Source organism: Terrapene carolina, unplaced genomic scaffold, assembly GCF_002925995.2.
Source record: "Terrapene carolina triunguis isolate 2854851 unplaced genomic scaffold, T_m_triunguis-2.0 Scaffold68, whole genome shotgun sequence".
In the NCBI taxonomy this organism is placed as follows: Eukaryota; Metazoa; Chordata; order Testudines; family Emydidae; genus Terrapene; species Terrapene triunguis.
In genome coordinates, this window is record NW_020664419.1 from 55374353 (window position 1) to 55387497 (window position 13145).

General features: G+C 50.3%; 1 protein-coding gene across 1 annotated transcript; it reads right to left on the minus strand.

Annotated features, from left to right (window-relative positions):
- Window positions 1–603: 603 nt before the first annotated feature.
- Window positions 604–12821, minus strand: AVPR1A (arginine vasopressin receptor 1A). The gene is made up of 2 exons (XM_026648973.1): window positions 11798–12821; window positions 604–1267 (listed from the first exon to the last, which is right to left on the minus strand). The coding sequence occupies exons 1-2, from the start codon at window positions 12819–12821 to the stop codon at window positions 981–983; spliced, it is 1311 nt and encodes a 436-aa protein (XP_026504758.1). The 3' UTR covers window positions 604–980.
- Between the last annotated feature and the right edge of the window lie 324 nt (window positions 12822–13145).

Here is a 13145-nt window from a genome sequence, read left to right on the forward strand (position 1 = left end):
GGATTGGGCCCTAGCTGTCCTATCAAGAAAACAAAACAAGAGCAGTTTCTACTCTTAACCAGATGGTTTTTTTGTATTGGTGTTGGTCTGGTTGTGGCTTTCAGTAGCACTTTACCAAGAGCTGGGGAGCAACTAAGTTTGACTTGTAATGTTTTTGTCACTCTGTCTCTGCTTTTTAATTAAAAAGCTGGTGCTTGATCCAGCATCTAATGAAAAAAATCCATCAATAACTATGGGAGCAGGAGCCAGCCCCAAAAATCCAGTCGTGAAGTCCATACCTAGACATGGACATCAATGGAAGATTTGCCAGCATGAAGACTGCACAACTGGGCCCTCAATGAGAAATGTTGGCCAGGTTCAGTTCATTTCATGGTGGTGTTGAATGGTAAAGCAATAGGAATAGTTAAATTTCCAATAACTCTTATGTGCCTGGTTAACCAAGCTATTCAGAATGTTCGCTGCCCAGTAAGACTGGAATTTCTTCTAGCAATTTCCCCCTGTGGTTTAGGGCCAAATTATGAACTGGTTTACACCTTGTGATTTTCCAATAACTTCAATGGAGGATCAGTGCAAAATATAGCCATTGTTCTAATGAGCCATGGAGTTACTCTAGTTTACACTAGGTGAGGATCTGTACTACCAGTCCTCTACTGTTTTGAAGAAGTCTCAATTAAAATTACGACCATGCAAACAAAGCGTTAATTATTTTATAAACAAAAAATTAATAAAGTTAACTTTAGAAAAATAATGGTCATTAGTACTCTTTCCAGAGCAACTGCCCACATTCCACTGCTTTGTATGTCATTAATACTTTTCATAAAATAATTTACAGCAGTGCAAAATAGTTTATTTAGCAATATGATACTTTTCATGATATGGCTACTGCAGTAGTTCATTTTCCATGTGATGACTAATGCCTTGACAAGCTTAAAGTGCCACACTGTGATACTCACAAGTGCTGTCTCTTCTGTGTAACTGGCTCAGGCTGGAATGGGGGTGAATTTGGTAGATTTTGATGATTTGGGTGAATCCCTCCACATGTCCAAACTGTTTGTTGGGCTTCTGTTGTTGGTAAAAGAAGTCTGTCTTCTGCTAACGCTGTCAGAATCTTCTTTGCTCAGCTTTTGTTTTATTTTTTGACAGCAAGGGAAGCTCTGTAAACAGTCTTGCAGGAGGTGTCCACTAAAGAACATGTAGATCCAGGGATTGCAACAACTGTTCAGACTGGCCAACAGAGCAGTGACTGTAATGACAGTGTTTTCAGAATCTATTTAAAAAAAAAAAGTATACTGTTTTAGTAGCAGAAGTAAAGGAACATTGCCAACATACAGTTAATATCTTCATTAACCATTTGATTAACCACTGGTCTGGCTGGGCACCCTCTATTGGCAGCCCTTCAGATCGTTGTGGGGGAATCCAGCCTCTGGATCCCCAGGTGTTATAAACCCAAGCACTGTCCCAGTCTTGGGGTCCCTAGGCACATTATTAGAACGAAGACCCTCTGTCTTACACTCCATCTGGAGAGCTGTGATCTCACGGCACCCTGCCCAGCCCCTGTAACCAGTATGAACTCCTCAGGCTCCCCCGTCTCTTACACACACCTCTTTCATAATCTCACCAAAGGTGAGAGACTTCTAGTTTACCTCTCCAAGGGGCCATCATGTGGAAAGTGTTACATATAACACAGACATACAGTCCAGAGTTCTACAGTGCTGCTGCTCTTCACTTAATCATATGAGAAATACACAGATCGATAGAAAAATAATAAACTACATGCATTTCCCTTCCTCAGTTTCCTCACCACTCCAGATGATTCTTTGGGCTGGAGTCAGGGACTGTCCAGCATCCTTCTGTTACTTGCATGCTGAAACATGGAGTATTCTCCCCTCAACTAGTCCTCTGACCTAGACTGTCCATGCCCTTCCTTCCTCCCCTGTAAGTCTTTAGTTAAAGCCCTAACTGGTCACCTGGCTTCCTTTGCTCTGCAACTGGTAAATTTCCATTTTTTCCAGTTCCCCCTCCCCTCAGAGAGGGAAGGTAAAACGGTTTCTCCTTTAGACCAGAGCTCATCCATTCTTCCAAGTTATCATCAGCTGAATAGGGTCCTTGAGTTCTATGACCCTCCTCGTATCTGGTCTAGGAGGAAATGATACAGCACTTCTAGCCCATAGTGGATACAACAAAGCTGATACAGCGATTTTCATAGTAACCACTTCATATCAACCAGAATTCAGCAATTGTACAGACAGATCCTCCAAATCATCCTAAGGACATAATCAGGAAGTCCTTAGTCAGGTAAAACTCCAATTGAAGTCAACTGGACTTTTATCTGAGTAAAGATTAATGACTTCTGGTTTGGGATCTAAGAACCCAATACAGCAAAGCACTTCAGCACATGTTAACCTGTAAGTGTCAGCAGTCCCATTGACATTGAGGCTATGCATACCCTACCACTTATGTTGGTAATACTCATGTTGCTCAGGGGTGTGAATTAGCCACCACCCCAAGCGACATAAATTACACTGACCTAAGTGCCGGGATGGACAGCACTATGTTGACGGGACAGCTTCTCCTGTTGATATACCTACTGCTGCTCGTTGGGGTTGGATTAATTCCCGTCATTTTAAAGTGAGTACGCTAGAGAGCTTACAGTGGCACAGCTGCAGCTCTCTAGTGTAGCCATAGCCTAAGTGAGTGCTTTGCTGGACGGGAGCCTTAAATCCCAAACCTGAGTCCGAATTCGATTAGGTAAGAGTGAAATTGACGTCACTGGTAAAACACTAGCTTCAGCAAGGCCAGGATTTCACCCTACGTTTTTTCTTCCAAAATGTATATAGGCCCTGATCCAAAGCCCATTGAATCAGATCCATAATGCTAGAGATCAAAGAAAGAGGCTCTGTTTTTTTCCCTTCAAATAAACTTTGTCATAGAAAAAGCTTCATCCTCCTACCTCTACTAGTTTAAATTGTCAGACTCTTTCAAGTACTTAGTATGTTCAATTAAAACTTACTTTATGAATATTAAGTCTCCACAGCGATATATTCACTGTGTTGTATAGTTCTACAAGATTTTTAGAATGTCTCTTCATATTAATCTCTCTATTTAACACAGTGAAATACCCTGACAGGTTTTTTCCCCCCCTCCTTTTGAAATCAAAATTATATTAGTCTGCCTCAAACCTTCCATTCTATTTATATTCGATCAACTATGTTATGCATTGTGATTTTGGTCTCAATCCCACATTTCTTGTGTAATCAAAGTTCCCACTATTGTCAATGAAAGTCTGAAGTACAAAAGAGTGAAGTACAATAAAGTATCATCATCTAAAGTTTGTGGCTTCCAGCTTTCACTTTACATATATATGTATGCGTACTTTATAATGAATGAAAATTACTTCCAGAATTTTATCCATAACAAGGGCAAAATGAATTCACTGTGCTATTTCTGGAATAGACTTTTTAATTTAAAAACAAAGCACACCTGGAGTTTTGAATTTTGGGGGAACATTTTACTAAATTATGTTTGTTCAAATTAATTCAGCAAATATTTTAATCACAACCATTTACCTTTTATTAAATCAGAAAGCAAATGTGACATTTCCTTCCAGAAGAGCTGATTGTTTACAAACAGCAAATTTATAATCTCTAAAAGCTTTTGTAAAACATTTGAGCTTAGCGCTTTTTTTAGGCTGATGATACTTTGATATTTTCCTTGGCTGTGTACAGATAGCTGAAGTATCAGACACACTGTGAAAACCTGGGAAATGCAAAATTCTCTTCTTTTTCTATGTTTTTTGAAAGGTAGAAGTATTACAAGTCAAACATTTAAGTTACCACAGAACTTTCAAGCAGGCATACAAGACGGTTGGCAGCCTCCCTGGTTACTCTAGGGCAGTGGTTCTCAAACTTTTTGTATTGGTGACCCTTTCGAACACCAAGCCTCTGAGTGCGACCCCCCCCCCTTAGAAATTAAAAACACATTTTTTATATTTAACACTATGTTAAAATACTAAATTTTAACCCTATTGCTTAAAATGAATTTGCCGTTTCTCACTGCTTTTAAATTAAGACTAAAACACATTTTTATCAAATTAAATATAAGTGGAAAAGTTATTTTTAAGTAGAATTTTATTTTAATACTTGACAGCAATTAATGACCTGAAGCAGCCAAAAAAATCAGTGAGATGGATGATGCTGTTTATTTGACACAAGAAGTTTTATTCTTGGTGTTGTTTTAGAAAAGGCGCATCTGATGTCGTCCTTCACATGAAGCCTGTTTCGAGATTTCATCTTTATTGTGAGAAGGCTGGAGAATCCACTCTTGCATTCGTAGGTAGTAGGAAATGGCAGAAGGACTCTCAGGGCCATTTCAGACACCAGTGGGTATTCACTTGCAACTGAGCACCAGAACTGGTTTGGAGGCAGCTGTGAGAATTTTGCTTTCACTTCATCATCATTGATCATGTCGACAAACTGTTCCTGTGCGTGAATATCGTGAGTAGGTAACTGCTCAGCTGTCCCACTGAAAGGGTTCTTCACCAGGCAATGAAGTGCTTCTGGTAGCGCTGGGAAGTAGTGTGAGAACTCTTCATGAAGGGCTCTCAAATGTTCACTGATTGCTGACTTGAGAGCACTATCAATGTTAACTTCCTCCTCCTCGCTGAACGAGGAAAGTGTCGGAAACATGCCATATCTGTCTGTGTCCAGCTTCCTGCACCACAGATCCAACTTCATCTGGAAGGCTTTGATTTTATTAGTCAGGTCTATTAACGTTTTCTCCTGAAGTGACAGATTGAGATCATTAAGGTTACCAAAGATATCAACTAGGTATGCCAAGCAGAGAAGCCATTTCTTGTCACTTAACATTTTGTTCAGCTCTTGTTTCTGTTTTCACAGGAAAAACTCTGCCATCTCTTCATGAAGTATAAAAATGTGCTTTAATGCACGTCCCGTAGAAAGCCATCAGCTTTGAGTGTGGAAAAGTAGAACTTCATATTCACCACCCATTTCATTGCAGAGCTCTCGAAAGAGACAACTATTCAGAACATGAGCTTTAATGTAGTTCACTGCTCACATAACATCCACCACAGCATTAGGGCATATTGGCAATGTCTTTGCAGCTAGGACTTGACGATGGATTCCACAATGAGTGACAATCACATTAGGTGAGACACACTTTACCTTCTGCTGAAAGCCACACGGTGCACCCATCATTGCTGGAGCACCATCAGTACAGGTACCACAAAGATTTTTCCACTCAATGCCATTGCTTTCGAAAAAAGCATTCACCTTATTGAAAATGGCCTATGATGTTGTGGTTGTTTCAAGTTGTTCACAGAATAAGAACTCATCCTTAACATCTCCAGCATTAACATACCGTACGAATGCTATCAGTTGCGCGCAGTGAGTAACATCAGTAGTTTCATCAAGTTGCAGGCTGAACATACTGAAAGCAGCATGTTTAATTTCGTGCACAACTTGTTTTTTGATATCTTCAGACATCTCACATATTCTGCGTTTCACAGTATCATTAGACATGGAAAGCATATTCAGTTTTTTGGCAGTATCATTGCCACAATATCTTTGCATGCTGGCAGAATAAACTCCTAACCTACTGTATGCGGTGATTTGGTACAGGCAATGCGTAGTGACACAACACAAGAGGCCTCCACAGTGGAGGACGTTTGCTGTTGGAAACTTCCATCAGCATCAAGCCTGGCCTTCTTTGTTGCTTCTTCTCTGCGTTTGAAAAAAAACCATGTTTTGATTTTTATGCTCAGGATGTGTAGTTTCAAGATGTCGCTGCAGTTTGCATGGTTTCATTGATTCAGCAGACAAAACTTCACAGCAAATGACTCATTGCGGTTTTTCAGTACCAGAGGTGATGATACTGGTAAAACCAAGTTTAATGTAAGACTCGAGATACTTTTGTTTTTTAGCGGTTTTAGCAGTACACGTGGCCATTATTTTCAGGAGAAAGTTTGCATTTGTGTGTCTGACTGTACTTGTTCAGCTGCTAAAGAATCAAGCCCTCTAATGTTGTCTCAGTACCAGGGCCAGCCATGGGAAAAATGGCGCCCTGGGCAAACTTCTATTTGGCGCCTTCTTTGGAGGTGGAGCAGGGCTAGAGGTGGAGTGGAGTTGGTGGTGGAGCTGGGCTGGAGGAGCTTGGGGCTCTGAGATCCGCATATGGTGGTGATGGTGGCTCACAACCAAGTGCCTGGCCGGGCTCACAGTGGGTGGTGGGGCTTGGGGCTGACAACCCTGTGTGTTGCACGGCTGGGGGTTAACAACCTTGTGCCCGGCAGAGCTCCCGGCTAATAACCCTCACCATGGCCAGGCCCCGCCTGACAACCCCAGTACAGGGGTCAGGGCTCACAGTGTCGTGGATGCCCCAGCTCACAGCCCCTCTCCTGGTTGGGGTCGGGGAATCACAACACCACGCCTGGCCGGGATTGGGGCTTACAACCCCACACAGGGGTCGGGGCTTGCAGCCCCAAAGCAGGGCCGGATTAATCTTTTGTGGGCCCGGCCCCAAACATATTTGTGGGCCCCCATGGAGGCAACGGAACATGGCGCAGGGAAGTCGGTCCCTGGCGCGAGGGGCAATGGGGCATGGTACGGCGGGGGCAGCCCTGCTCCGCCCAGTGGGCAAACTGGCAGTGCCAGATGCACACTGGCCCACCCAGCCCTGTGCTGCCAGCATGCCCCTTCAACCATGGGGGTGGGCCTATGTCATGCCACACAACTCCCAATGCCCCCCCGACTCCCTATGCCCAGTGCCCCCCACAAATGCACAGTGCTCTGCACACCACCACCCCACCCAGCGCACCTCCGCTCTCAGCCCAACCACAACTGCCCAGCACCCCCCCACTTCCTAGCAGTCCAACATGCACAGATCGCCCCCACCTCCACTGCCCAGTGTCCTTCCCCACAGCCCCACCACAACTACATAGCAACCCCCCCAACAGACCCCCACTGCCCAGCACCCCAAAGCACACAAACCTCCCCCACTCCCCAGCACCTCCCACCCCCTCACATCCCAGCATCCTCCTCACAGACCCATGCCCTCAAGCCCTGCCCCCAGGCCCTGCTGAGCCAGCACAGAGCAGGGATCCCCCCTCCCAGCACAGTGCTGGGGGCAGGACAGCTGAAGCTTGGGAGCACAGAGCGGTCCTGTCCCCTGGGGCCCCACCCAGCCCTACCCACCTGGCGCTGGTGCTGCCCGTGGCGGAGGTGGCATTTCCTTGCATGGGCGGAGGGTAGCTACCAACTCCCCCAGCCAACCACTTCCGCAGAGTGGCCGGGAGAGGCGCACCCACCCCCAGGGAGCCTGAAACGGATGGTCACTGGCCCGAACTGGCAGCGGCTGAGAAGAGCAAGCAGTGGACGGGAGGAAGGGGTCATGGCACAGGTGCTGACTTTTGGTTTTGCTAGTGGGTGTCCCATCCTAGCTCTGCCTCCTCCCGCAAGGCCCCACCCCCCACACAACCTCTTTCTGGCCCCGCTCTGCCCAATCCCCCTAGACCTCTCTGAATGGACCCACAGTATTCTTGCCGCCAAGTTAAAGAAGTATGGGCTGGATGAATGGACTGTAAGGTGGATAGAAAGCTGGCTAAATCGTCGGGCTCAACGGGTAGTGATCAATGGCTCCATGTCTAGTTGGCAGCCGGTTTCAAGTGGAGTGCCCCAAGGGTCGGTCCTGGGGCCGGTTTTGTTTAATATCTTTATTAATGATCTGGAGGATGGTGTGGACTGCACTCTCAGCAAGTTTGCAGATGACACTAAACTGGGAGGTGTGGTAGATACACTAGAGGGTAGAGATCGGATACAGAGGGACCTAGACAAATTAGAGGATTGGGCCAAAAAAAACCTGATGAGGTTCAACAAGGACAAGTGCAGAGTCCTGCACTTAGGACGGAAGAATCCCATGCACTGCTACAGACTAGGGACCGAATGGCTGGGTAGCAGTTCTGCAGAAAAGGAACTAGGGGTCACAGTGGACAAGAAGCTGGATATGAGTCAACAGTGTGCTCTTGTTGCCAAGAAGGCTAACGGCATTTTGGACTGTATAAGTAGGGGCATTGCCAGCAGATCGAGGAACGTGATCGTTCCCCTTTATTCGACGTTGGTGAGGCCTCATCTGGAATACTGTGTCCAGTTTTGGGCCCCACACTACAAGAAGGATGTGGAAAAATTGGAAAGAGTCCAGCGGAGGGCAACAAAAATGATTTGGAGTCTGGAGCACATGACTTATGAGGAGAGGCTGAGGGAACTGGGATTGTTTAGTCTCCAGAAGAGAAGAATGAAAGGGGATTTGATAGCTGCATTCAACTACCTGAGGGGGGGTTCCAAAGAGGATGGAGCTCGGCTGTTCTCAGTGGTGGCAGATGACAGAACAAGGAGCAATGGTCTCAAGTTGCAGTGGGGGAGGTCTAGGTTGGATATTAGGAAAAACCTTTTCACTAGGAGGGTGGTGAAGCACTGGAATGCGTTCCCTAGGGAGGTGATGGAGTCTCCTTCCTTGGAGGTTTTTAAGGCCCGGCTTGACAAAGCCCTGGCTGGGATGATTTAGTTGGGAATTGGTCCTGCTTTGAGCAGGGGGTTGGACTAGATGACCTCCTGAGGTCCCTTCCAACCCTGATATTCTATGATTCTATGAATGCCTCCTGCCTGCCGCCCACTCCTTTCTGCCCCCTCCTGCCTTACAGGCGAGGTGTGTGTGCTGGAGGGGTGCTCTGCCAATTTTGAGGGGAGGCTATTTTCAGCATATTTATACACTTTCATTCTAGTTTTTGAATGTGTGTCTATCATTGGTATCTCCCCTTCCTGATGTTTCCCACTTCTTGCTCTCCATCTGTGTCCCTTTGCCCATCTTTCTCTCTCTCTGCTCCCCATCTCTTGGTGGCTCTGTCTAGCAGCCGCTCCCACCCACGCACTCAAAGAAGCTCTGTCTCCCCCAAGCCCCACCCCCTGCGGCCAGCCCAGAAACTGCCCGCCCTGACACAGAGAGAAATTTAATTCAACAGCCCAAGAGAGAAATGTCCCATTCATTCATCCTGCTGTGTGGCTGCTGTGTCACTCCAGCTCCTCCCAGTCCCCGTTGTGGCAGCCCACGCTGGCTTTGAAGCTCGCTCGCTGACTTCCTCACAACACTGTGCAACTTTTGTGGGGGGGAGCCCCTGGTGGGACTATGGCCAAAGGCAGGGGGAGTGGGGGGTTTGCTTCCTCCTCCGGGCTGCTGCAGCCCAGCATCCTGATGCAAGACAAGCTCAGGTGTCCCAAGGTGAAGCAAGGCAGCGTCTCCTGACTTGAAGCTGATACGGGGTGGGTGGGTGGGGTGGATGCAACGGTAGGAATTCCCTGGGAGCTGAAGGAGAGGTGGGGTGTAGATCCAGGAGAAGGAAATCAAACCTTCCTGATGCGGGGAGGAGGGGATGCTGATCTGGGGTGCGGGGGGATAAACTTCCTCTCTGGGAGGAAAAGCCGCTCAGGCAGGCTTGATCTGGGCGGGGGCGGGAGGGGGGAGAGTTGGAAACAGCTTTGAGCTGGGCAATCGTTACTTTGCCAGGCATGAGAGCCAGCCCTGGAGAAGAGCCTGCAGGGAGGATGCAGCTAGAAGTACTGGTGGTGCATTGCCCCCTCCTGTCCCTCCATACACGGGGAAAGGGATGCGGAGGCCTGGAACCTGGGTCAGAACCGTAGGGGTTGGGAGCTCCCAGAGCCCGCAGGGGAGGGGTCTGGGCATGGGCAGGGGCCGGGCTGGGAGAGGCTGCTCATTTGTACTTGGGGCTGGGGCTGCAGTGAAGCCCCTCTCACCTTTGGCCACGGCTGGGCGCACCTGACTGGCTGGAGGGAGTACGGGGAGGGGGCGAGCTGCTGGCCCCAGCCCAAGTTCACACATCAAACACAAAGGCAAACTTTTCTTAAAGGAGCCATGTTCTTTGGTTTGTCCCCCTGCCCAGCACTAAGGGGGTCTGCAGCTGATTTCTCCAGGTTGGAGGGGGGCACAGGTCCTGGGGGAGACACTGGAGTGGACTGAGAATGGCTGGCTTGGTCCTTGAGAAACCCCCCAGCCTGTACTCCCCCCAGCAGCCCCCCACGGCTAGCCGAGAATCTGCCCACCCATCTCCCCCCAGCCAAGAAGCTGCCCACACCCAATCTCCCCCACCCCTCCACAGCTAGCACAGAAGCTGCCATGCCCTGGCTGCTTGTCCCCCTAGCCCAGCTCCCTCTGCCCTGAAATAGCTGATTGGCAGTTGCCAACAGCTGATCTCCCGGTGGCACCTGTGGGTCATGGGGTGGGGAGGAGCCCTGGGCTGGCCAGCTGAGTGGAGTGAACAGTGGGGGAGAGGAGCCAGGGGGTGTAGAGGAGCCAGCTGCTCTTGGTACAGTGCAAGTGAGCGGGCCACGCCAGGGCCCCTTTTGAGTTTGGGCGTGGCACCACTGTAAACCCGGTACTGCCCCGCAGCCCTGCGCCTGGCCGGAGCTCACAGCCCCGCTCCTGGCCAGGGTTGGGGCTCGCAGCCCCTCATCAGGGTTGCAACCCAGCGCAGGGGTAGACACTCATGGCTAGCAGGGGGTCACGGTTCGCAGCCCCACACAGTCGCTGTCGGGGTTCGCAGTTCGCAGCCACGCTCCGGGGTCGGGGCTCGCGATCCCCCACATAACCAAGTTGCAACCTCCCATGGGGTTGCGACCCTTTGAGAACCAGTGGTTTAGAACAATCACTTAAAACAAAAACAAACAAACAAAACCAGAAACCCGTTCTATTACGAAGTAACTAAGGAGTTTAAGAGGATTTGCTCGTGTCAACTGAACATTGCGTTTTGATCTAACCCAAGCAAAACAGCAAGGCATTGCACTCAGTCCTGCAGTTCTTATTCATGGAACACCCTCACTGAAGTCAGGGGTATTTGTCCATGTACTGTACGATTTAGCCCCTCAAGGTTATTTAGCTGTGGTATACTGTAGAATCTTTCCTAGATCTCCAAAGGGCCTGATTCTGCTCTCATTGACTTCGGTGAGAGCAGGATCAGGCTCTAGGTTTACACCCCTCCCAGACACAAACTTTAAATGAAATGGAATCCCCAAATTAGTTATTTATTTTCCTCTTTTAACCTATTTGAATGCAGGTAAGTGGCAAAATTGAAACGCATACAAGACTGACAGGAAAAAGGCTTTCCAGGGTAGCAACTGCATTTCATTATTGCACCAGAACATTAGGTCTGTCACTCAGTAGCAAAAGCAAAACAGTAAGTGGGAAAACATTATTTAACTCATACCTGCAATATAAACACAAATAATCCTTTAATTTATGTAAAACTTTTTTAGGAACATGATGATTTTTATTCAACATGTTTCCTTAAAGAAATAATTGAGGTGGAGACAAATCATGCCATCAGTTTTTCAGCAGAACTCCACATTTGTTTTACAGGGGAGAGTTGCTTAAAAATCAAAAGCCCCGTTATTCAAATTGTTCCTCAAGAACAACTGAAACAGCGGAGTTTCCTTGTCAGAGCTCGCACTGTCATAATAGCAACTATCAAGGGCAAACTATTAAAAAAAAGGCAGAGTTTGCTGCTCTGAGTGAAACTAAGGTGATTTCCCCATTATCATCTAAAGAAATAATCCTTGGTCTGGATCGTCCCTCTGCTCCCCCAACACACCAGAAGGCGGGGGGGGGGGAGTACTTTACGTCTCTCTCCCTCTCATAATCTGTTCTGAGTTACTTCGGTGTGAGTGCGGAGTCACTCCGGATGGCAGCAAGGTAAACCAGAGCACCTCCCTTCACCTACCGATCCAGGAGAACTGCGGGTCCCAGACGGACCACATCTGGACGGTGAAGAAGGGCGCCCAGCAGACGATGTACGCCGAGACGATCACGAAGGTCATCTTGACGGTGCGGATCTTGGCCCGGGAGATGGTCTTGACGCTGCTGACACACGGGGTGGGCAGAAGCCCCCTGCGGAAGGCGCCGCCGGTGGGCCCAGGCGCTGCCGCCGCCCCCTGCTTGCGGCGGGCCCCGCCGCCCCCTTCCCCGCGCCGGCGGGTCTTGCCGCGGATGTTCCGCCAGAGGTGGCCGCAGATGAAGCCGTAGCAGGTGGCCAGGACCAGCACGGGCGCCACGAAGATGCCGCCGGTGATCCAGGTGACGTAGGCGCGGGGCCCCCAGGGCTGCACGAAGTGCGCCCAGCAGTCGTAGACCTGCGAGCCGCGCTCCACCTCGCTGAGGGAGAAGATGAAGTACTGCGGCGTGCTGAGCAGCAGGCTGAGCGCCCAGGCGGCCGCCACCATGGCGTGCGGGCGGCGGGCGGGCTGGCGCAGGGTCTGCAGCGGGTGGCACACGGCCACGTAGCGGTCGGCCGTCATGGCCACCAGCAGGTAGGCCGAGGCGAACATGCCGAAGACCTGCAGGTGCTTGACCACGCGGCACAGCCCGTCGGGCCCGTGGAAGCGGTAGGTCACCTCCCAGCACAGCTGCGGCAGCACCTGGAAGAAGGCCACGGCCAGGTCGGCCAGGCTGAGGTGGCGGATGAAGAGGTGCACGCGGGAGGCCTTGCGGGCCGTGCGGCGCAGCGCCAGCAGCACGAGGCCGTTGCCCAGCAGCGCCGCCGCGAAGATCAGCCCCAACACGGCGATCTCCAGCTTGGCCAGCTCCTCGTCCCGCCCGTACGGGTCCCAGCCGCCCGCGCGGCTGGCGTTGGGGGCGGCGGAGCCGGGCGCCGGGCTGGGGCTGCTCCCCGCCGCCAGCCGCCACTGGCTGCCGTTCCCGCTCGGAGGCGCTTCCCACGAGGGCCCGGGGCTGGCGGCCGAGCGCATGGTGCCGCCTGGCGGGACCCTGCCCTCGCACTCCCCGCCCGCTCGCTTCGCCGCTGCTGCTGCTGCTGCTCTGCCCTGGCTCCCACCGCCTCGGCTCCCCCAGGTTCTCTGTGAGCGAGCGAGCGCTGGGGGCCGGTGCCTTTATCCCGCGGGGCGGGGAGGGGCGCGCCCGTCTCAGAGGCTGGTCAGCGCTTGACGCCAGCCGCCCCCTCCCCCGCTTCCCTTTGCAGCAGCGCGGCCGCCACTGGGAGGCTGCCCCGGGGCACAGGAGCTGAGCTCTCTACCCCCTTTCCCGTCCCCCTTAGGTACCTTCCTCCAGCCCCG